At 50.5% G+C, this 25,162-nt stretch overlaps 1 protein-coding gene across 3 annotated transcripts in view; it reads left to right on the top strand.

Moving 5' to 3' along the window:
* The first annotated feature begins 420 nt into the window (after positions 1–420).
* plekhh3 (pleckstrin homology, MyTH4 and FERM domain containing H3) overlaps positions 421–25,162 on the top strand; it is a 31,285-nt gene continuing 6,543 nt past the window's right edge. For 2 of the 3 annotated variants that reach the window (XM_029254040.1, XM_029254037.1), the window contains exons 1-7: positions 421–1,075; positions 6,235–6,290; positions 14,663–14,751; positions 19,485–19,667; positions 21,094–21,251; positions 22,936–23,059; positions 23,666–23,963. In XM_029254040.1, coding sequence (XP_029109873.1) covers positions 938–1,075; positions 6,235–6,290; positions 14,663–14,751; positions 19,485–19,667; positions 21,094–21,251; positions 22,936–23,059; positions 23,666–23,963 — 1,046 coding nt within the window. In that variant the 5' untranslated portion in view covers positions 421–937. The remainder of the gene's footprint in view (positions 1,076–6,234; positions 6,291–14,662; positions 14,752–19,484; positions 19,668–21,093; positions 21,252–22,935; positions 23,060–23,665; positions 23,964–25,162) is intronic. The other variant, XM_029254038.1, reaches the window with a different exon arrangement.

The following is a 25,162-nucleotide window of genomic DNA, read 5'->3' as shown; positions in this document are numbered from 1 at the left end:
TATGTTCACAAAAAAAATCATTTTATACATTCTGGTTCAAATGAAGCTTGAAAATTCTTCCAAGCCTTATGCTTCCTCCTATCAAAACTGGACAAATGTAAACCTCCTCTCTGGAAGAAAGGGTTTAAACATCACTTTTGACTTATTCAGACAGCACCTCTAATCTAGTCTTAATATTATATTTAAGTTTATTTTTACACATGTATAGTTATATTATATTTACACTCGCACCCCCTCCCCGGGTATAAACTGCAGCCCCCGCCAGACTAGCAAGCATGTGATGCAATAGTGTACGAACGCAGGAAGGGGCCGGTCGTGGGCGTGTACAGCGTCGGCAAACGCCGCGTTCCCATTGGCTGCGCGGGCTGCCCGGCCCGCCCCTTTCCTCGTGCGCGTGTTCGCTTTCCTCGTAGAAGCGAACACGGAGCGCACGGAAGACGTTAAACGAGTGAAACGGCGGAATGTGAGCAGAACGCGACCTCTCGTTTGGCGGTCAGCTTCTCTGTTGCTAAGGACGCGAAAAGAGACGGAGTCGTGATTTTTCGCTGCATTGGCGGATTTGGAGATCGGGAGTGTGTTCTTTGAGTTACTTAAGCCTAAGCCTTAGGTGCCTCGGTAAAAGAAGAAGTGGAGTATGTAACCGGGGAAAGTGCGGACAAAGATTTAATTGCTCTGGAAGGTGCACTGACTGAAACACACACAGCGCTGGCGCTGCTGCAGTGAGTGACGAGTGAGAATTTGGTGATCAAGCACAGCAGAGAGTGGATAACTGGGGAACTGTGTCCACGCCGGGGTCTCGCTGTGGACTGAAGTCTCTCTCTCTCTCACACACACTCACACACACAGGAGTGACACACACACACAGTGGATGTTCCCCGGCGGTGCGCCTCTTCCAGAAGAGACAGTGCTTCGTGTTTCCAGCTCGCCCCCCATTTGAATGCCTTTGCCGGGGTTTTGTGGGGTGCTGTGCTGCAGGCAAGGCTTCAGTTTGCTGGCGCGGGACTATGGGGACAAGGAAGAGGAGGAGGAGTCCCTGGAGCTGCGCAGCGCGGACGAGCGCGCGTGCAACGGACGGGTATGCGCCTCGTCACCTCCGCGCGAGCGGCCGCACGCGCCCAGCGCTGAGGAATTGCACCGCTTACACGCACGTCTCCATTTCTGACACCAGTAATTTATAGACTTAATTTTTATGTTAGTTTGGGGAATGAAAAGAAAACCGAAAACTGGATGACGTGACAGAAAGAAAATAATCAAATGTGACGTGCAGCTAGACACGCCGTTGAACGGAAAGCGTTTCGGTTAAACATAACGTTTTTTAATCCGAAAAAATTGTAAATATTGGATGATATTGCGATTATAATAGTGTCAAGGCATTAGTTTTTCCTCCACCTTATTCAACTTCATGAGTAGTGGGGGGCCGAACTGGAAAGGTCACATTTCAGTGCACAGAGGCACTCCTCAGTACTTTTATTTCTCGAAAAGGAGGACAATATTTTGCCGCCAAATTTTGCTGTCCTCACATTATGTGGGGTTAACGTTCTTCTCTAATATTTGCATGTGAAATATGACAATATTACTTCGATTGCCATGCTATGTGTTGTTATTCCGTTATTTTTAGTGTCCTTTTTCTTTTTATGGTGTATGTAATTGGAAACACACAAAGGGATGAGGGATGCTCACTGAAATTGTCCTTTAATGTGGGATTTTCTGTTTTTAACAGAACAACAACAGCTGTGTTGCAAATGCAAACATTTTTGAGGTCTTTGTGTCGCAGTGCTCTGTTTTCCCTGGAAAGCTGTCTTCAGCATCAAAGCCGCCCGATCATCCTCGATGTCTTCAACACTTTCCCGCAAATATCTTCCTTTCCTTTATGCTATTAACCGCATTCAAGTACGTTGGACAGATAACACATGGAAAAACTCATTTGTCAAAATCTTGTTAGTCCAGTCACTTGCTTATATAGGCTGTTGGTAATCATGTAGTATTTGGCAGGGATTGTGAGGCTGATGGAAGCCATGACTGGTGATGATTTGTCTGAGTTTTGGCTCCCGTCCATTCCGTCCCCTCCGTCATCTGTCATCTGACACGACCCAACAATGGCCCTAATATCATTGAGCCGCTTGTAAGGGAGCTCTGTTGTTGCCTTTCTGGAGGTAACCGCTGATACTTGTCTTCGTTTCAGCTGTAGCTTTGGAAACTCTTCCAAATTAATTCTGAACTGAGTCTTGAAAGTGAAATGGAGGTGAAGTCACTGTAATGAAGGAACAAGGAGTTTTTTTTTGTGCTTCTAACCAAATGGTAATTCTCTCAGTTGGTATTTCAGAGTTCCATCTTTCACAACTTATTTGCGCTGCTCACGTTTTACCTTTTCCATCCATTCTTGAAGCTCTGACAGTTTTCAAGGACGTTTACTTGGTCATCAAGTCATTCATTTGTGAGCTGCAAGTAAAGAGACCAACTTTGTATTCCATTCGTCCATCATTCCATCCGTCCATTACTTCACAGTGGCCATTTATTCAAATTAGATGGCTGCAGTGAATCGTGGCTTGTTCTAGAAACCATCATTTGAATTCCTCAGTTAACTAGAAGACTAATTTTACTTATCTTTTGAGTTTTGGAGGAAACCCACATTAACACAGGGAAGCCTCTGTACACACAGGCACACTTAAATTCAAGCTTGCAACCCCACGCAGCAGATACATCTAGTTTGGAGAAGTCTGCTTGTTTTACCCTGTGGTGAGTCGCTGCATTTGCTTGAAGCCTGGGAAAGCAGAAGGTCACCCATGGAACTTGGCTGTGTTGACACTGAGCCCTGGAGAATCTCCAGGGCAGGAACTGGAGATGACAGGCATCCTTGACACAGAGCAGAGGCACAACAGGCAAGCTGCTAATTGTATAGCAGATGTCGCCATGTCTGCAGATGAAGCTTGCTGCCTCCCAATGGCTGCCACCAACCTGTGTTGTCACCACCTGTTGGACATAAATGAGTTAACAACCCAAGCCAGCTGTTGTGAGCGGATGTTCTGCAGTGACTTTTTAAAGAATTGAAGGAAGGAGCTGGTTGAGTATGACATGGGTCAAGTGAGGAAGCTATAGAAAATATATTTCGGTATTTTATTTTCATACTAACCTCTCAGCATCTTCTCTGATAGGGGATCGCCAGATTCTTTAGGACCCTACTGGAGGGTGTGGTGAAATCACAGATCTTACAGCAGCAAGTGTTTCTCAGGCCTGTTTTCTGCAAAGTGTGCCAGTTGTGAACATCCAGGCCAAGCCTGCCCACAGTAGCTGAGGACTTGGTGTTCCCACAACCAGTGGATCCTCGCCGCAAATAACGTGCTTCTATATTCAGACTTGTCAAGACGACACAGGGCACTATAACTTGTGTACTGCCAAAATGGTTAAGACGTTCCACTCAGTTCCATTTGACCCGTATGAGTCAATCTCAATCTGGAGAGCATGTTCTCAGTATCGCTCCCATGATGCTGAGGAGGAAGCTGGTCTGAAGATCACCGGCAGGATGCTCTGGGAGAGCCGAAGAGGTTCTGCTTTGTGCCACATGTGTAGAGGGAAGAACTTCTGTCGTTTAACCTGGGGAAAATTTGAGTGCCGCTGGGCAAATGCCTCACAGCTGTTGAGAACTGGATCATAGCCATGTGGCAGGGAAAAGTGGCATGGGCCCTCTGGTGGGGAAGTTAAGGGGAGGGGGTGATCAGTGATCATAGTGTGTCACCTCTGCGTGTTGTTGAAGACACATCTGGTCCCTGAGGATGGCTCTGGCAGCAGTGGAGCATTTCCTCTGGCTTACTCAGCCTTCCCTGGAGACGGGGGCGGAAGTGAGGCGTGGAGGGGTACGTGTCACGCCATACTCTGCCCCCCTTCCCCCGAATGACTCATACACTGCCCTCCCGGAGCACCTCTCCGGCACGGACCGCCAGCATGCCAGCATTTTCACTGGCGTGCGATTCTCTTCCTCTTCCCCTCCTCATTAGCTGCAGTGTTTTACTAACAAGTGGAAAAATTTAAATAAAAAAGTTTTTAAAGTGTAATCAGCCAAAGTTTATTTGCTTAAGGGCGAGGGGCACACGAACGGGGAGATTTTGAAATGCTAGGCACAGATGGCGTGCCAGTTCAGAAGTACTGACGGTGTAATTAGAATGTGCCTCAAAGAACTGTTTTTTTTATTGCAGGTTCTGTATTTATTTTTCATGTTATATGGTTACTCCTTCATTCCCTCCAAGGCCTATGAAGCTCAGCCACTACCGGTTGCACCTCTCCCCGTCAGTGTGATCTGACTTGGCTGGGCTCTCCTGGGTGGGGACCTGAAGTAGAGGTGAGAGGGCAGAACATAGCTGATGGCTCACTTCAAAACGCCTTTTTATGATGCTTCCCTGAGTTTCCTGAGAGCTTCGCATCCCTGGGACATGTACATGGGCTTTAGCGGTTCCTGTCCTGCAGGGATGAGGTCCACCAGCAAAGTAGTTACCCTAAATTGCTACAGTAAAATTACCCTGCTGTATGTAGGGGTAAATAAGTCTAGGTAGATTAGTATTGTAAGTCGCTTTGGAGGAAAGCGTCAGCTAAACAAATGAACTTAAGCCAATTTGAATGAAGGCAGTGTGTTTAGTTAGGTTTTCTCTGCTGGATGGTGGCCCACATAGGCCAGAGTCATGTATCCCTGCTTTATAGTTTCTCATTGCAATGAATCAGTGGATCTTTTCATCAACATCAACTCTGTCACGCCATCTCCTCCTGATTATGTCTGACCACAGAGACTTTCGACATGGCTGACCTTGCTTTCCCGTCATTCTTGTCGCCCCTCTCAGGGGTTTCCTGTAAGAGCCATCGTAGGCACCTTTGTGTCTGGAATCTGGTGCAGTCATGCACCAACTGGGCCTGTTCTTAACAATTCTTTTACCTGCCCCGGTTCAAGGTACTGGTTAATCCGGAATACAAGGTGACTTCAAGAAAGGTCCATGTTACTCGTGCCCGTGGATGCCGGAACGAGCAGTCTGCTGGGGTTGCTTTCCTTGGCATAGGTCGGCACGAGGAGTTCATTGGCAAAATTGATGAAATGATATTCATAAAGTTTACTCCTCTCATTCGTCACAAGTATTGCTTATTTGTAAGACCGGTAACGATTCTGGGATACTACAGGTTTTAGGGGAAGCCAGTAAACGGAGCCTTTCAGTGGGTCAGTGCCCCAGGGGAGGGGAGAGTACAGTAGAATGCCCTTTATTTTGTGTTTTTTTTTTTTTTTTTTATTCCAGGAAATATCCCTATGCTTAATCATCATTGTGGTAGTAGCAGCTGTCCCATGCAAGACAGAGGGATAAACACAGCGCTGTGAACTGCATTGTGCATGCAGAGCGTGTGTTACATAAACCACGATTTGCTCAGTTTAACACTGGTTTTAAAAACCAACCAGCACTTCAGTATCGGCTGTCGCTGTGCTATGTGCAGGATCAATAAATAAATACATACATTATACTGATGGGTTGCGTTCATTGATTGATTGGAAGAGAAGGGCAATGTGGAAAAAAGTGCACAATCCAATCTTGGTCTTTGTTTTGCTGTGCTGTTTTTTTCCCGTGCTCTTTGGCCAGTCTGAACACGATAGAAACGGTTGCGTTGTGCGCTGCGACTGCCGGCCGATGCGTTCAATTGAAAGCAGGCTTCTCTAAAATCAGGGCCTTTGGAGAAGTTGCGGAAGTGGCGCATTCTCATAATGTGAATGGTGCTCGTCGCTGGGCATTGCTTCAAGAGTTTGACGTTATTGCACCGATTTTTGCTGTTTTTAGCGCTTTAATTTTTATGTTTCAATGTCACAAATAGGGTAACGGGATCAGTTTTGATTCTTTTAAGAGCATGGTGTCGCACAGTGGCGCAGCAGGTGATGCTGGCGCTTTGTTTACAGGCCCTGGCCTGTGCGTTTGGATGTGTGGAGTTCTTGCGTTTGCGTGGGGTTTCCTCTAGTTTTTCCGGTGACTAAATTACCCAAGGTGTGTGAGTGAGTGCATCTAATGGGCTGGCGTCCTGTCCAGGGTATTCCCTGCTGTAGTCTATGCTTCCGGTGAAGGCTGCGGATCACTGTGACCCTACGCTGGTCGAGTGGTTCTTCATAACGGATGGATGGATGGATGGATGAACGGTGTAAATCCTTTAACTGCATTTACCTGCATTTCAATTGCTGAGATCAGATCAAAGGTAACAATGGTTCATCCGTTTGTTCAGGGACCACAGGAGGTGACTGTCTCTCAGCCCACCCGCACGGTCAACGTGAAAAATGGGTAAGTGCGTCCTCTTCCTCTCTGTGTTTTGCTGTGTGTGTATAGTTACTTGCAGACAGATTGGAGAATGTTTTCCACAGTAAACGGCTTCCGTTGTCCTGATGAACTTCATGTCCACTTTACAGGTCACACTATTCCTGGAAATCGTTGGGAACCCATACCATGTTGTAACACAGCAGGGTTCCTCAAAGCTTAGCCTGGCATGTCAACATTTCATCCACAGCTCGCAAGCAGTGTTGACCATACTTCTTTCACTCTTGGAGGAAGTGTTGACTGAGCCAGCCTTTAATTGCTGAAATAGAACAGAAAGCGAGTCTAAACTGTCCTGTCAAGGCTAAGAGTTGAGGACCCCTCTTATAGACCATGAATCCTCTGTTGACAGTTCATTCTGGGCTCAGAAAGGCTCAGAAACACATTGCTGCTGATGCGTGGGCTGCTGGGAGATGATTTCCACGTGCTCTTCTCAACACCTCTCGCCGCAAATCTTGAGCGGACATTGATCAGCCTGAAATAGTTGGTTTCTGATAAAACGCCCAACGGCGAATTACATCACCAACTGGCTCAGCTAGTTACTCAGTCACCTTGTGCCGGAGGGGAAAGGCACGATATTCTGGAACAACCCTCACCCACTTCTGGGAGTGTGAATATGACCTGACCTGTTAGCCAGAAAAGGGTCCCCCTGCATTCCTCCCCGTGAGTGGTGCTTGTCCACGTCTCCCAGCAGCGCTCCATCCAGGATTCGTGAGCCATAAAGGACATTATTGAAGTCGTTAAGTAAGTACATAAAGCTGAAAGTGCTGCACAGGAGGATACACACACACAGGCCAAGGCAAGAACTGATCCCGGGTGCTCACTTGTCAGGCTGGCGCACGAACCGTCACGTTATTACCATAATTCTGCTGCTTTGCGGTTCCATTTATCAGAGTTGACTGTCAGTCGAACCCATTTGTACAGGTGGAGCAATTGAGGTTAAAGACCTTTGCTCGAAGGTACTGCAGCAGGGCCCCTCCTTTAAGCCTTCGTTGTAGGATATTGCTGCCTGGTTGTATCAACTATGATAAGAGCTCCGAGTGGCGTGTGTCGTAACGTACACCGCAGCGCCACAAATGTTATGTGTTCTTTGTAAACTCTCTGCGTTTGTGGCTTGTGCGGCCAATCTCACTTTGGTTAGTCACCTGTAGGAAGGTTATACAGTGGGGGGCACACAGCAGCATAATAGATTGTCTCGAGGAGGCTTTATTACTGAATAACAAGTGAAACGATATCCCGCCGTGAATTTCTTTAAATGCCGACTGGCGTTGAGAGGAGCGCGTTCCATTAGCTCCTAACTCCGCTGAGAGGAATTAATATTCTGCTTAATTTATTACAGTGTTTAGAGTATGTTTCCATCAATTATTCAGCAACTTTCCTTTATGTTGCGGAAGAAATGTTTTATTATCATTATTATTCAACGGTATATTTTATTCTGCAAAAATATAGATATTCCTGGGCTCAAGAATGACGCTTCATAGCAAATACACACAGACACATGCACGCATATGACATGCAAGGTAACTACTTGATTTACCGAAGCCCAGTGGTTCAGCCAGCCTGAGGGTTTGGGTCGCGTGATCAAAACCTGCGGTAAGAAGAGGCTGCAGCCGCACGTTGAGCCCCGGCTGAGCTGCTCGGCCACGGCGGTCCTTCTGAAGGTCTCGCTCTTCCCTCGGAGCCATCACCCTCCGAGGCACGCAGGCTCGGGAGCGAAAAACCCAGAGTCCCATGCAGCGGACGGGCCGAGGGATGCGCAAGCCTGCAGACCCCTCGGCGGAGAGCGGTGGCTGCTGGGACTCAAGCTGGAGACAGTGTGTCGCGGTTAGGGAAGGTTACGGAGATGGGGTTGGGCCAGCGGGGGTAGCGGCGGCGCCAGGCAGCACGCGCAGCTTGGAGAACAGGAGCGGGGGGTAGCTGAGAACATGACTCAGTCCCTTACCAGGAACGCGAACACTGCAGGGAGTGGTGGCAACGGTAGGTTGCCAGCGGCGACGGCGAAGGGGGCGAGGTTGTATCTCCAGCTTCGGGAGAGCGGGAAGTGCGTAAGAGTGCAAGGAACACGTGCGGGTGATTCAGTCGCACCGGGTTCACCTGGAACTGGCCGGACGTGTCTGTTTTAAAGGCGGCGAATCAGTTCCCTTCGCTTCACTGGCTCACTTTACATTATTAATAATATGACTGGGTTTTAAAGGCAGAAGGTAGCATGTGCGTTATGGGCCTGAACTTGAACGGTGTTGGCTCACATTGTCATAGAAGCTGTGCTGTAGAACAAGGAGTAGTGCGCTTGTGGCTCGGGAAAATGTGCTGCGATGAAAATTGGCGAAAGCCGTTAGACGCGCACACGCTGGCTGAAACTTGGCGGCACAGGGCCGGAGGGGGAAGGGACACGCCCGGGACGGGACGCCAGTCCGTCGCAATGCACCCCAAGCGGGACTCGAACCCCAGACCTGCCAGAGAGCGGGACCCGGCCAAACCCGCTGCGCCACCGCGCCCCCCCTTGCCGTTAGATAGTTCAGTTTCAAAGGAAAATTTTAAAAGGAAACTAAATAAAGATGAGGCGCTTCGCAGATAGTTGTGGTTTTGTGAATAAGTGTCGCACGCTGCTTAAGCGCCGTTGTCTATCGGCCAAGAGGGTGGTGTGAGCCAAGTGCTGTGGTTACGGCGGCGGCTTGTCAAGAATCTGTGGCGGGTGAGTCTGACGGGAGTCACGGCCACAGGTGAACATGTGACTGTTTTATTTGAGAGATGACTCGAGTATGTTTGGATTGTGATCCGTCCTCCATTTAAACTTACCAGTGGTATTGAGTCGATTGGGGGCAGTTACTGTTTTTTGGAGGCTGATGTCCCTCAGATGTCGGATTGGTCCCTTCCCTGTACAGGATGAGCGGCGACACAAGTCGAGGTCTCAGGACAGCATGGAGCTCCCCAAAAGCCTTCTTGGAGACTCGCTCCTGAGTGTTTGTCCTGCACGCACCCACGTGACCTTTCCACCCTTGCGAGAGGATGACCGGTGAGGTGTCTGATGCGGAGCCGCGTTGTGGTGCCCTTTTATATTCCTCGTGAGACCACCTGACTCAGCAGCGCCACCCCACCAGCATGTACGGAGGTTTTGAAGGCTCAAAGGGCTTTCTGGCTTGGCCTCTCCAAACACCGCCTTCTTTGACCCTCTCAGTCCTTAAAGCCACTTTTATTTATCTGTCTGTCCATATATCACTTTATTTATTTATTTGGACTTCCCTTTCTTCAGCCCTTAGAAATTCCTTGGCAGACCGCTTGAATAAACAGGTTTATTTTTAGACGTGAGGTCACGAGGCCGCGTCTCGTTCTCTGGATTCCCGCATTTTCCCACCGTGTGAAGCGGAAGCTCGCTCCGGCCCTGGGATTCCACGCGACTGTTTCCTGCCTCTCCGCGGATTCGGCCTTCGGCCCGACTGGAGCTTTGTTCTCGGGGCGGCCGCGATTGATTAGCCAGGAGAGCATCGTCCTCGGCCGATGCCGCTCCGGCCGATGGTGGGTTTACGTGTCACCCATTAACCGACAGTTCTGAACCGCGAGAAATCTTGCAGGACGGTGCCCGGATTTCTATCGGTTTAATTCGTTTGTCTTGTCAGTAATTTGTTTTGGCCCCGATTGGGGAATGATAGTGGGGGGGGGGGGGCACGTTAGCTCCTTCGTAGGGACACTACATGTACGGAATGACTCAAAAGCGTGAGTCCGCCTGCACCACATGGGCAGCACCTGTATGGAATGAAGCGGACCAGATGAGTCAAAGCAAAGCAACCCAAGTGTCGTGCCTCTCCAGGAGCTGCTGGGAAAACATGGTGACCGGTTTCCTTGGACACAAAAACTGCTTTCCTCCAAGATGAGGATGGTAACCAGGCCCTGGGCAGCTGTGCAAGGTGGGCTGATGATCCTGAGGGTTTCTCAGCCCGGCGCCACGCAAACCGTACCGTTCGGTTCCCCTACCGGGGAACGCAGTACGATGTTACTGTGTCGCCTTTTACCCTGACAGCATTTAGGCGAATGTACGTTTGTGGTGTTAGGACGTCACGATTCTTGACTTCCACTCTCTGTTTGATATTTCTCAGGATCTGCAGCTGGTTCAGCTTAGTGTGGCAAGGCACGGTATGAAGTCCACATCTAGACTTCAGAGGTTTATCCATACACTTCCGTAAACAAACCGCACGGTTATTTTTCTTCCCCCGGTTCCACCCCAGCCGCCCACTCTTTGCGCATGGGTTAGATTAATGTGCTTTGGCGTTCAGTGATGTCTTGCCCCATAACTTGGCTGTGCATATGTAAAGTCGGGTTGGAACGGCAGCCCCCTCCGCGCTGCGCTCAGGTCGGTGGAAACGGTGCGGTGTGTCCAAAACCTCCGAAATGCAACGCCGGTGCGGAGAGGCAGCCGTTGTAAGCGAGAGGGAACGGCTCAAATCACATTACATGGATGTCATGTGACAAAACATTTCCTGTTGGCTCAGCCTTGACTGCTAGGGGCTTATTGAAATGGAGCTCAGTCCCGGGTGGAAGAAAGGAACTCTAGATTGGAAGTATATGAAAGTTCACAGCAGGAGGGGGAGGGCGGGGGTTTGAGGTCTTTGTGTGCGCAGGCGTTGGCTGCTAGGGCCGTGCCCCCGGGGTAGATGGCCGCTCCCGCCGGCCTCGTATTCCCGCGCTTTAATCCCTGTGTCAAATTGTTTCCTGTGCACCGCTCACGCAAAGGCCTGGCGCAGGCCTTTCGGGTGCAGCCAGCGCCGGGAATGCTGGGACGGGGCAGACGGGACGGGACAGCTGCGGGATCCCGGGGGCCTCGTGATTTTGCTCTCCAGTATGTCAGGCTCCCCCCTCCGTAAAACCCTTCTCCCCATGTCTGCGACCGTGGTAAAACACACAAGGATAACCTCACAGCACCATAAAGATGCGTGTTGAAATGACACGTAGCGCTTTTTCATTATTTTTCTTATACCCCCACCGACAGTCTGTTGGAAGACGAGCTGGGAAATGTTGCGCTCGAGCATTGCCCGTTTACGCACCGTCCGTTTACTCTTTGGCACCGCAGACACCCGATCCAAAGTCCCCCGTAATTAACATCCTGAGTCATATCAGAAGATGAAGAGGAATGCGCCCGCGCTTCTACGGCTCATTTCCGTCCTCCGTGCAGGACTGTCCGCCGGTCCTTCTCGGAGCAGAGGACGGAGACCCCCTTAAGATTCTTGCAGCTGCGTATTGTCTCTCTGACCTTTTATTATTGTTGTTTGAAAAGGCAACAGGGCCGGTCCGCTCCCTTGAGAAGCGGCTCAAGTTGAAGGTCGCGCCCATTTGGACGGCGGGCCGGTGAAAGGTCGCGGCGGGCGGCGAGGCCAAGCCTGCGTCTTATCGCGGGCCGCATTCCGCCGATCTCGCCGTTCGCACTTGACAGGCAAAGTGCTGACGGGGACTTTTTTTTTTCTTCTTCTTTTTTTTTTTAAAGGCGGAGAAGTCCTTCCTGCCGATTTCTATCGGCGAGTCTGGGCCGGGCCCGTGTTCCGCAGAGGAGGCGCAGCACCTGCGCTCTGTTGGTTTGGAGCCCTCCCAAAAAAGTCCGCAGCGTGACCAAAGCCGAGACACTTAGACCGCCTCCGACTTGCTCTCAGATCATTAAAAACGTATTTGAACGTAATCTCGCCGTTAGAAAAATAACTGGGCGATTAACTACTTAATTTCCACCGCCGTTTGAGTTCAATTCCGCGCTCAGAGTAGCTGCGCGTAAACACAGACCGAGCCGCGGGTCGTTGGCGCGAATCGAGCCGCCGTCTCGACGGGCGTGTTGACGCTTTACGCGGAATTCCCGTTTTAATGCATTCCTGGCGTTGTAATAAACGTGTCATAACAAGTCATGAGAGTTTACAGCACCTGTCATAACACGTCCCACAAGTGCGTTGGCCTCTTTGGAAGCGTAACAAAGTCAAACACCTCTCGCTGCACATGGACCAGACCTCTAAGAACACACTTCTCCGCAGGAGCTAAACAATCCTCCAGTGTTTGTAGTTACAGCCATTTCTGCTGCAACGTGGTAAAAACCCGCGTTGCGGAAAATCTCGCGATTAAAAATAACTGGGCAGAAATGGCAGTGTTGTTGTTGTTTTTATTAATTAGTGTTCAGCGGACGCATTTGTCCTTGAAAGGTTGAGGCTAGATGTATGTAGCAGATTACCTGCAGCTGTTCACATTGCTCATAGGTGTGTAAGAAGTATGGAATATGGTTTTCTGCCCCCCTGGAGGGTAAAGGCAGTTGAGGTCTTGATTGGCGTTTCGTCACGTCGCTCGCCATGCCCTCGGCCACAGGCGCTAGAGAAGGTCCGGATCAAATTTAAGACCCTGGTTACTGTCTACAAATGTATCAACGGAACTGCTCCTAGCTATTTACAAGACTTGATCAACCCCTACACCCCAACCAGACCGCTTCGCTCTTCTACTTCTGCTCGCTTGGTGATCTCGCGGAAGGAAGGTAAAGGAGGTTCTCAGTTCTGGCTCCGTTGTGGTGGAACGACCTCCCCCTCTCACTCAGAACTGCTGAAACCCTGTCTACATTCAAGAAGGGTCTGAAAACTCAACCTTTTCACAACTCACTTCGCCCACGATCTCTCAAGCTCAGGTATGGTGCAAATGTTCATGCACCGTAACTTTACGATCATGCCCAGATCATCCTTTACACAGCCGCTACACCTCTATTGTATGTAAATGTTTGTGTACCTTAAAAAAAAATATATAATAGGAAGGTGATCAGGAATTGTCTATCCTGAGTTTTTTGCACCAACTCGTGCGATGAACATCGGTGCATAAAGTGGACGGAAACAAACTAGGTTTACTTAAGAATCACATGTCCGCAACTATGTCTCTCTTTCTCCTAATGCAATGCACAAATTGTATTTTCTCTGAGATGTACGTCACTTGGAGAAAAGCGTCTGCTAAATGAATAAATGTAAATATAAGGTGCATTTCCCTTCCCCGTGCGGCAGGGGGTCCCTGCTGGGTCGGCGGGGCTTGGCGTGGCGTCTGCGCTCTCCGGTGTAGAGTTTCCCCGCACCGCGGTGTGTGTCTGAGCTACCGCCTTAATTAGAGAGCGGCGCAAACCCACAAGGCTTTGCTTGTGCTGTGCCTGCGCAACACACACTTCCAGACCCCTCTTTCACAGGCACTTGACACGCTGCAAGGCGCTCCTAACGTACCATCTATAACGCCTGGCATTAAAGGCAGCGTGGTTTGGAGTAGCTGCACCGTACCGGTCCTGCAGACGGGAAGAAAGTTGAAATAATGGGGCGAAAACTGGAGGAGATGATGATGAATTGACCTGCAGAGGTGATGAGCTGAGTTGGACCTGCAGGAATGATGGATGCATCATGTACTCGTCCCATCCTCCCACCTGGAGGAGCAGAGCAAACAAAGAGTCGCGGATGGATGGCGCGTGGCAGACGGCCTCTCATCGTTTCCTGGAAGCACTGGAAGGATCGTGCCAGGCAGATAAGAGCTCATCTCTGCGCATAATCAAGTAACGATATAAATGAAAAACCAAAAATCTCATAAACGTCCTAATTGGTCGGAGACGGAGCTCGGCTCAGGCAGCTGCATCGGTAGGCCTGAATAACGGCCGACCCGCTGAGCGGTGTTCGAAAACTTCTCCAGAGGACTTATCTGGCGTAACCATGAGGACGAAACTCAGTCCCTTTGTGGTGTCTTCTTCTTTCTCCGTTTGCGAGGAGCCGCAAGCCCAAGATTGTTCCTGTGGGGTTGTGACGGCGTCGCTGCCCGAATCACAATGGCCTGTTGTTTGGTCTAGCGTCTGCTCTGCTCGCTCGTAAAACGCGTGGACCCAAACGGTGCCCCCGCCATCTTCGGTCAGCCGTAAAGGAGGCGTTCGACGAAGCCGCAAATGCGAAAAATAATTTCAAAGTCTCCTTTTGATGTCCGTAGTTTTGCGCCCGTGTTTGTGTGTGTGTGTGTGTGTGTGTGTGTGTGTGTGTGTGTGTGCGCGTGTGCGCGTGTGTGCGTGTGTGTCTGTCCACGCTAAAGACCTGTTCCTTTCACCTAGGTGCGAATTAAGTCCTCCCCCTCTTCTGCAGTCAAAACAGGAGAGGAAATTGCCTCTATTTTCCTGACGTGTTCATTGGAGGGTAGTTGCCCGGCATCTACATTTTCAAGTTTATTTTAAGTTCCTGCAGTTGGCAGCCAAACAGATAAAGTGGAGCCAAAGCTTGCACAGTGCAGTTTCTGTGTCTGAGGCCAACCTCTGTGGAGGAGAGCCGGCTGGCGGGGGGTGGAGGTCCTTCATGGGGATTAAAGCGGTGTCTCTCCTCTTCCAGGCTGTCAGAAGTTCCAGAGGAGATGAGAAGTCTGATCTTGGAAAAGGGCAAGATGGGTTTTGAGGAGGATCCCGAGCTCGTTGTCAAAGGTAAGAGGGTTTCATTGCAAAGACCTGCAGTTCAGCTTCACAGCAGAGCTTTGCAGTTATGGGTGGTGCATTTTCTGGGAGAATGACCTCTGGTAGAGGTAGGGTGTGTACAGTAAGTCGACTCATGGCGACCGCTTGTGTGGAATTCGGCGTAACCGTGGGTGCTCTGTGTCTTTGGACCGTGGGTGGGAACGCACGAAAACTCCACGCAGACTGCGCTCCGGTTGACCCTACGTCCAAACCCAAGAGACCTTTGGGAATATAAAGATTAGTTGTAATGATTCTATATTTTTATTTTGGAGAGGCGAAAGTGCTGGTCGTGACGGATGCCCCTGTCACATATGTACTGATTTGAATGGATATTCTGTGTATCTTCTTTGGGAAAGTGTCCTTGGATACACTCTTGGTGTTCTGTTTTATCCGAGAGAATTTTGTCCAGCTTTGATCCCGAGCCCTAAGAGCTGGTCCACACCTATCTCTGTACGTCAGCTGAGATGTCCGTATTTCTCCTGAAACCGCTTCTAGACACTTGTGTGAAAGGAAGGCAGAATTAATGGCGCACCGTCTCATTAACCTTAATGGCCTCCCATGGTGCTTTTGTGGGAGGTACAATCCTGCCATGAACAGGATCAATACACGCTCCTCCTGTAACGGATATGCGGATGTTCTTGATGGATCCTGCATCCAGGGAGCCGCGTTGGCCACGGTGCAAATTCTGTACGCATGCGTGTTCATCCTTGATGATCGTCCACCCCCATCCGGATCACAGGTACCCTTCGCTGACATTCATTGATTATTGGCTCTCTGCCTGCCATGGGTTACGTATATGTCAGGTTTTTTCTTATGTTAATCCAGCTGAGGAAAGCTCCTTCCTTCACAGCAGATCTTCTTTGGAGACTCTTAGTTGCAGTGTTCAAATTCACCTGCCGTAAGGAGGCCTGGATGGGGTGTCTCCCTTCATTGTATCACAGTCTGCTTCTTCCGTTGGGTGCCGTGCGTATTTCTGCTGAGCCTCGTGAAGGTTACTCCCGCAGAGAGCATGCATCGTGCGTTTATGATTCACGAGTTTTTTTTTTTTTTATATTGTGAAGATGGATTGTTTGACTTTCTGAAAAACATTTCTTGAAAATTCTGACCTTCTTGAATCTGAGCTGAAGGACACGCAGAACTTTGTGTATTTTGGGCCCACGTCTACACCGGGGGCGGAGGGAAACTCGTTTCATCCTGGCTGCGTTTCCCGAAATGGATCAGATAAATTGAGTCTTTGATGTCAGTGAGGGGGATGCTGAGGTGAAAGGTCACAGGCAAAATGAATGAATGAATCGCTGGCCCAGACTCCCGTGGGAGGTGTTAGCGGCCAGCGAGATGGGATCCAGACGGAAAGGCAGAGGGGGTCTGTGGACCCTCACTGCTGGCAGCTGGGTTCGCTCTGCCAGTTACAGCCCCCCGCCAAAATAGCAGCTGCTACAAACGGCTTTAACCTCTTTTACTCCCACGTACACCACTGCCATAAACACGAATTGTCGGAGGTCTTTTGATGAAGGAACGTGGCCTGTCATTGTGCAGACTGCCATCTTGAACACCCTTTTCTCCCAAGAATCCGTCTCCTGCGATGACTTGTATTCTTACCCTGGTGATGGTTTAATTGGACTTCAAAAAATCATGCAAATTGTGGGTGATACGACTCCTCGGGTCTTTGAGGGTTGCACGCGTGACAAAGACGTGGTGTTGAGGTGAAACGGTGACGCGGAGCCACTCCTGTTGTGATCCGACGTGCCGCTTTGTGCCTTTCTTTCCGGTATTAAAGCTCTCCTCCGGGTTTTCCTCATTGATGACATATTTGGAGCTCTTACTTCCTGTCTTTGAGCTCTTTAATCTCCGATTTTGCGACTGATCCGTATGTGCACGGTTGTGCAGGCAACCTTTGCGAGACAATTAACTGTCAAACAATCAATAAATGAGCTCACACTATAGAGAGGCTTCCTTTGGCAGTTGTAGATACCGTCACGGGTCCAGTGTACCGTCTTTCACCGATAACTTGTAGCCATGGCGGAAAATCAAAGGTCTTTTGGTTAGAGATGGGTCTGCGGAAACAGCCGAGACGCAGAACACGAAAGATTAATAACGTAGGCGATGGAATTTGACACGTATGTTTAACTCGTCTCCACTTTGATGTGCATGTCAGCGGAAGGGATTCGGGAGCTGTACGAAAGCGAAGGGAGTGTGCTCTGTTGTTCGGCGTGTACCTGTTCGCATCAAGAAGCGTTACTTTCCTGTGCCGTTTCTACGCTTTGCCAGAAAGGAAAAAGGACAAAGTTCCTGGAAGAATAATGAGTCATTGCCATGGAAACAGTTGACCCTAAAGAGAGTGGAGTCATCTTTTGGCTTGGAACTTGCTAAACCTTAAGAAAGATGGTTGTGTTTCAGCTGTTTCCTGTAAAACACGATGATACTTGCTGCTGATGCAGCTTCGTCCTGCCGCGCATGAGCCGCTTTCAAGTCATCTGATGGCGCCCATAAAACAGAGCGGGGTTTTCTCTGCTATATCCGTGACTGGGGACCCAGCCGTTAATTTTTGTCCAATCCAGAGGACATGTCTTTCAGCGTATCTCCCAAACTGTACGTGAATGCCGAGTCATAATGCACCTTATGGACGACATTGCGTGCCTTTAAACAATGCCACATGTGTGGGGGTGGAACTTCCAGAGATCCCTGAAATATTGCCAATAACCTTTTTTTTTCTGCTGGTTCTCATGAGGCTAGTATATACACTTAATCCGCTGGTTTTAAAAACAATACAGTGTTTTTTTTTTAAAGTCTATATTCCCGTTTTCTTGTGAACTGGATGGAAGAGGAGGCATATGAAAGAAGAAGAGTATGACCGGTAGCATTTCAGCTGAGGGCCTCTAAATCAATGATCAAACGGATGTGTGGTTTTCGCTGAACCATCCCCCCTCCATCAGTTTCCTCCTCGCCTGAGGTCACCTGATCACTTTTATGGGAGAAGCTCGATGTCCATTTCCTGGCTTTCCCAGACAGGGGATGGAGTCGTGATGGATCACTGAGCTTGGCGCGAGCGCCCAACACCCAAGCCTTTCTCTCCCAAGCAGGACCACGACTGGATGGGTTTCTTCTATGAACCCAAGCGCTTGGTGGCAAAACGGGCATTCGCTGCAGCATCTTCACTTACAGAATTCTCACTCGTGGTCACAATGAGCCAAATTCCCAACAACGATGGGACTTTTTTGGTTCCGCTTCGCAAATGCATCGCTTTGTGGCTCTTGCTTCAGTCGTCATCTGCTAGGACTAAGTACAGTGGATTTAGCACTTTCAGGTCTGTGTGTTTGGTTGTACACAGTATATATAAGTATACTGTAACTGAAATAACCGCTGAGGTCCGAAAGGGGAAGCGGCTCAAGCAGAAATGCACGTACGGCGTCAACAGCGGGCAGTTGCCAGCTCGTAGATACTGTATCCGCTCGTCTGGTCTAAATGCATAACGGCTCCACTGTGACGAGCTCCGCCAATAACTCCGCCGAAGACGCTGAAGTCATAGGTGTCTTTCCGGAACGGGAGGGGCCCCAGGGCCGTGTCCCTGGGGCAGTGTTGTCCAAGGAAGCAAGGGGGAGAGGCGGTTAGGACAGGTGGCAGGTAGGGAGAAAACCCACCGAGACAGCAGACAGACACGGGTTCGCTGGCCAAACACCAGGACTTCTCAGAAGGTAGGGACACACTGTGTTACTTTTCCCACAAACATTTGTTTAGCGCTGACGGACCCAGCCGGCTTTGACCAAGGGATCTACTGGAGCTGCCGGGTAATCCAGCAGAGCTTCCCGCTTGACCTTTGACCCCTCGCCGCGATGGCCTTTCCAGCTGTTTCCCCCTCGGGTGAAGAGAAATGTTTAGTTTTCCGACACTCGACTGACCTCATTTGTTGTCTGTAAGATTAAATATTTATAGGCGACAGCTCTGATGAGGGTACAGTGCTTTTGTCTGTCTGTGTGTGTGTGTGTGTGTGTGTGTGTGTGTGTGTGTGTGTGTGTGTGTGTTCCTAACAGTGGAATAGGGTTTGGGTCTGCTTGGGGGGTGGATTTGGGGGTGGATAGTTTACGGAACCTCATGTAGATCTCAGTGCTCTTCTAGTGTTAACGAAATGAAAGATAAATCACCTACGGCAGAATCCATTTTTGTATGAAGCCATACTTGGTGGCTCTCCTGCCTGTATAGTGGTATCGTTATTTTTACTCTCTCTCTCACACGTCATGCTCTTTTTGTACATTGATCAGATCCTAGGCCTGTTTTTACCTGTTTTAAATTACAGCCTGTCCACAGTTTCGTAAATGAACGAAGCACATTTTTCAGGATAATAGCTTTGAATTCCTTAATCTTTTTTTGACATTTGACGATTTAAATTTTTTTGTCCGGAGCTGTATTTTTTCTGATATTTGGAGAAGGGATTGCAAACTGCTTTAGTGCTGAAGGCTCCGTTCAGGCTGGTTGTTGGTTTGCCAGACCGGATCCTATTTGATCCTCACAATCTGAGAACCGTTGTAGATAAACTTCCGTAAACCACCTACTGTATATGTGCCTCTCGTACTATGTATGGAAAAAAGTATGCAGCTCCTCTGAGGATTTACATTTGCACTGCTTATGAAAGCCTTATTAACATGAGAGGCCTGGGGATGATGTATTGGACCGTAGAGCGACCACGGCATGTTGTTATGTGTTGGCAGGCTGGTTGTACCGGGAGGTGCCGGGGACCTGGATCTGGCAGCGGAGGCACTGGTTCGTCTTGACCCAGGACTCGCTGGATTACTACAGCAGCCCGGAACGCGGCGCTCGCCGGCTCGGCACCCTGGTCCTCACGAGCCTCTGCTCGGTCATCTGGCCCGACAAGCAGACGTACAAGGAGACAGGTGAGGAGCGTCACGCGCCGACGGGGAGAGTTGCTCTCTGTCCAACGAGGGTTCGCCACCGCAGGGTGTAGCAGGCCAAAGAGGCCTGTGGGATTTCTTTTCAGGATTAACTGTGCCCCAGAGGGCGAGGGATGTACTGGAAAAGCTCTATAATTCACTGGAAGCTGCCATTTGGCAAACTGACCTCATGGAGTTTAAGGAAAGTTGTGTCCTATGGGACAATGTAGGAGTGACTGATGGAAGGGAAATGATCTCAAAACAGTTTGCCGTTAACCCACATTCTCTAAATAAAGCTTGTGTAAAATGAGCAGTTAGTGACGGAGACACCTCTCGGATCGTCCTTAATCAGATGGAACCAATTAGACGATGGTGGCTTCGCCTCCCGGCTGTGGCCGCGTTGGTCGAGCAGCCAAGACACCAGCGCTCCGCGACTGCCTTCGGAAATCCCCGGTCAAATGAGTTCAAAATAAAACAAAATGGGCACTTTTCCATGTGCTGGGATCCCAGGACCGGAGGGATCAAAGAGCTGCTCTCCACAGAAGGCGCACAACGTGATGACGACGCGACTCTTCCCCCTCCGAGCGTCCCCAGGGGACGCCTCATCACGTCTGGGGTCAACTCCAGTCAACCACTTTAAAAGGCAACAAATAACACAGAAAATGCCTCGAACGAACGGGCCGCGAGGACTGGACTTCTTTGGAGACGGGTGCGTCTTCTCGCTCGCGGTTTCCTCGTCGCGTCACGTACGTCTGGTGTTGCTCGCTCGGGCCTTCGGGAGTCAGGCTGCACGGAGAGGAGGTGCACGCAGCAGCAGCTATCGGGCGAGCTGGTCAAGTCGAGACATGGCGTTCGAGTCTTGCCCCACGAGGAAGGATACCGTCGCGGCCCTCGTCCCCTAATCCCTCCTTTTTAGGATATCGTTAATTACCTCGATATGCAGGACTAGTTTATTCGGTGTTGCTAAGTTGTGCCGGAGGAAGGACGAGAATTTATTTTTATTTCACTGGGCCACGAAACCTCGAGGTGCCTTGAGGCGAGTTTAGGGAGCATGTCCACAGAACGTCCGGCGAGGGATAGTGTCCCGAATCCTCTTTATCCTTTCGCCGCCCAGCTTATTCATGGCCCTTTGGAAAGCGACAGTCTTGGCAGCTTTAAAAACCGTGTAAAACTGTGTGTTTTGTCTACACTCGCAGGGAGATGAAGGACAGCTCTTGGCACCCAACTCCACTGTACAGCCAGGCATTGGTGCCCTGTCCAGAGTGGATAGGTTCTGGTCCACTGGGCAACTAATTATTGGCAATGGAGGGATGGAGACCAGGGAAATACTGTCACCAACATCCAAATGAAGCAACCCACATGGTGCTGTCCAGATCTTATTTTGAGAAGTGTTTGTTGGTTTCAACATGTTTGCGTCCATCGCCCTCAGGGTACTGGAGCATCACGGTGTATGGACGAAAGCACTGCTACCGGCTATACACAAAGCACTTCAACGAGGCTGTACACTGGGCCTGTGCTATCCAGAAGGTCGTCGACAGCAAGGCGCCCGTGGAAACGCCCACCCAGATCCTTATCCGCGACATCGAGGTGAGTCCCTCCGGTCCTACGCGATCACCGTGAGCGCTCTTCTCTCACAGCCAGCGGTATTGTGGAACCCCCCAGTCCCACCAATGGCACCAACCAGCAGGTCCAGTCTGCTCTCAGCTCTGCCCTTTTTCTGATAAATGACCTCATGTCGTTCTGTCAAGTTGTGAGGGGAAGCAGCTCAGAATGATGCTGTAGGACAGTTAATGTTGGAGGCCCCGTCCTATTTTCATGTAGACGTCGAGGGAAGGAGCTTGAGGGGGTGGGGGTCTTGGCTTGCAGACGACGCGCTGGGCATCGGGCTGGCCGGTGTCGCGGCATCCGCACCCGCCTGGCAAACGCACCTCATTTCGGGAAGCTTTCAGCCCCGCCGCGTCCAAAATGACCTCTATTTTTGAAGCGTGACCGTATCCTCTGCTGTGGCTGGGGGTAGGAGACGTCTCTGCGGGCCGCACGACAGGACATTATATTTAACCCCTTTTTTACGGGGCGTATTGCTTACATGTGCTTCGGGATATATTTAAAGCGAGACGGGAGCGTTCGCGGAGCGATCGCATCGTTTGCTGTTGATGAGCACCTGCAGGCTCCTCTCTGAGGACTGGAGTCTCAAAGGGACAGGAGAAGAACCTTGAGGCAGGACAAGTGCTGGGAAGAATGAGAACTTATTTGCTGCCACCTGAGCATCGCAATGCTTTTGCTCGGGCATTGGGCTCTCCTCGGCTTACTCAACACGGGTGACTGAATGGTACTGTATGGTATCGGTATTCGAAGACCGACCTGTTGACCACATGAATGAATCTGTAGCTGGGGCAGCAGCTCGCTAACATCTGCCAGGGGGCACCTGCAGAGAGGTCCTGCTGTGGCACCCTTAGCCTGAATTGTCACATTCACATGTATGATTGGGTCAAATTGTCAGCGAATCAATGAAATCGAAATAGAGGTGTCGTGCGTCACGTGTCACAGCTGAGGAGGCGGTTCGTCGGCCTTCGGTTCGTCTCGCTGCGGACGCGTGCGAGGGTCGCGGAAACGCTCTTCCGGTCTGCTCAAAAAGACGAGCAGGAAGCCAACTGGCAACACATCCCTGCACCGCCCCGCTGTTGCCAAAAGCAGCGTTACGGCCGAAATAAAATTCCCCGAACCCCGTCCCGGCGTGAGGATCACGCGCTCTTAGGGATGGCCTCGGTACAGTTATTATATGCCGCCGTCTCTATCTCATGAGCCAAGAATGTTATGTCATCGCTCCAGCGGGTGTTCATGACATCACCCTCTGCCGAGTGCACATACTGCGGGTATTTGGGTTATTAGCAGGTACTTGTCAGGAACACTCCCCCCCTCGGGGATTCTAGAGGCGTGGCGTGCAGCTCGATGGATTGTGGGAAGGCCCATCCGTCAGCCTGCCTGCGCTTCGGAGCGCCGCATTGAGCTGCGGAGATGTTCCCCGCCGTGCCGCTGAGGCCGACCCTTCATCGTAGTCGCTCACAATCACCGTCTGTTCACGTGTTCGCAGCCCAGGGATAGTTGGCGCAGCTGTGTTTACACGGGGGGGGGTCAGCACAGGTAAATGGGTTCTTGGGTTGACGTTCGACTCATCCATCAATGACTGTTTGTCAGAGCGGTGTGTGGGGGTGTTCCTGATGGTTCCCTGTGTCTCCTCGGACTAATTGCTGTCCTCCCGTGTCTGCCCTAGGAGAACAAGCCGAACGAGGAGGTGCTGGAGCACATATACAGGCACAACCCCATCCTCAAGTACACGCAGAGCCCTCTGTACGCGCCACTGCTGCCCTTTCCCTACGGCAGCCTGGATCACGTCCGTGAGTTGCCCGCCCGCGCACCCCAGCGAGTCAACCTGGCTGCCAAACGGCATTTACGATCGCACTTAAGCGAGGGGGACGTACCTGTCACGTCGCAAATAAAGGCGGGTAGCTGCCTGCCAGAAGTGGACGAGTGGCACAGACCGCCGCGCGTCACCAGAGGCTTGAGTTGCGCTTCGGCTTTTTCTGGCGTTCGACAAGACGGGCTCGTCGGTCGGTCTTGTTGTCGCCTCTGCGACCAGTAATCATTTAATGTTTTAATTCAGTCTGATCTCATGACAAAACCACCAAGCCAAAATAAGCGTTCGTGCTCCGAGCGGTGGCTTATGTCGGTTATTCATGTTTAGCCGCGCCACATTTGGCAGCCGGGGGATGTTACTGTGTAACGTGTACACCTTTTATAGATTTATGGCTTTTGAGAAATTTATGTGCAGCTTTAATGTTTAAAATAAGGACAAGCGATAAAAGGTAAATAAGCAAGTTTTGTGGATTTGTTTAAAAAAAAGTCGCAGGAGCACGTCGGTGCGTGTACTTCTCTCTCCGAGCGTGTTCCGCGTCGGGCTGTGCTGCGCCGTACGAGACTCCAGCGGTGTGTCGCCCCTCCAGAACACAGCGGGAAGGGCTACACGGCGCTGCGAGAAGAGGCGGTGAGGCTCTTCAACTCGCTGCAGCAGTTGGAGGCGGCGCGCGACCCCGTGCCTCTCATCCAGGGCGTGCTGCAGACGTGCTTGGACCTGTGGCCGCTGCGCGACGAAGTCTACTGCCAGCTGGTGAAGCAGACGAGCGGCGCGCCGCAGCCCGACGCACCCACCCAGTTGCGCTACTGGCAGCTGCTCACCTGCATGAGCTGCACTTTCCTGCCAGGGACACCTGTCCTCAAGTACCTGCGCTTCCACCTTGACAGGTGAGCTGTGTAGACGAGGGCATGCTGGGAGCGCTGGCCAGGCCTGACGCTCTCCTCCGCCGTTGCAGCGTTTACTCCATCTCTGACAGGCCGCTTTACGCTCCATCTCTGCCTGTGTCAGGATTTGGCTGCTCGCTGAAGTTTGTTGAAGCGACATTTCGGGGAGGTGTATTGGAAGGAGCCAGGTCTGCATGCGCCTGTCAATCAGAGAATGGCTGTAAAAGTCCCACAAAGCTCAACGCTTGTGCTCACGCTGCGTCACACATCCCAGCTCCATCCCATCTCCGCCCCCTCCTGTTTGGGGTGTCCCACACGGGGGGAGCTCGGCAACCTCCGGCGGATGCTAGGGCCCGGATGGGAGGCACACCAGGCACCTTCGCGAAACGCACGCCCACGGTCTAATAATCGTAACTCTCCTGTAACTCCTTTGAGTAAAAGTGTGAGCGAAATGAAAAATAAACATATCGACACACCGGCCCCTGGGCCTGTGAACTCAGCTAATCCCGAATTCATGTTTACCACTGACTGACCCTCTGGAAAAGCCTAATAACAGAAATACAAGTCAGGTACTGTAAATACATGCATATGAATACATTTACATTTATTCTTTTCGCTTTTCGCCAAAGAATTATTTACCCATTTGTATAGCTGGGTAATTTTTTTTTTTTTTACTGGAGCAATTTAGGGTACGTACCTTGCTCAAGGGTACTACAGCCAGAGGTGAGATTCAAACCCATGACCTTTGAGCTCAAAGCTCTCTTTCTCTCTGCACACAGTATATACATGTATATAAACATATTTGTACAAGAAATACATGGGAAAATGTCTTAAACAGAGTACATGTAACTTGAAATACTCTTTTAAGTCTATTGACTTACAGTACAATTTGCCACTTTCTACCACATTCCTGAGAAAGCAGAATATAATAAGCCGTATCCACGGAGGCATCCAAATGTCCAAGGCCTGCGTTCGGACACAGCTGCCTCGTGGTCGCTTGTGGTCGCTGGAGGTGTCTCCCCTCCCCCCCCCCGCCTCTGTTTTTTGTCCACGGAGCGCTGGAATGCCGCATTGTGCAGCACCACAATTGTAAGGGTCAGCTCTAAGACAAAGGGGTCAGCCACTTGTAGAACACCGTGTGCGTGCGTGTCACCAGAAGCACGTGGGAGGGTTCCTGCAGTCGTGAAGCGGGAGACGCCGGG

Source organism: Scleropages formosus, chromosome 8 (genome assembly GCF_900964775.1).
Source record: "Scleropages formosus chromosome 8, fSclFor1.1, whole genome shotgun sequence".
NCBI classification, from domain to species: Eukaryota; Metazoa; Chordata; class Actinopteri; order Osteoglossiformes; family Osteoglossidae; genus Scleropages; species Scleropages formosus.
This window is presented reverse-complemented; position numbering and strand designations above follow the sequence as displayed.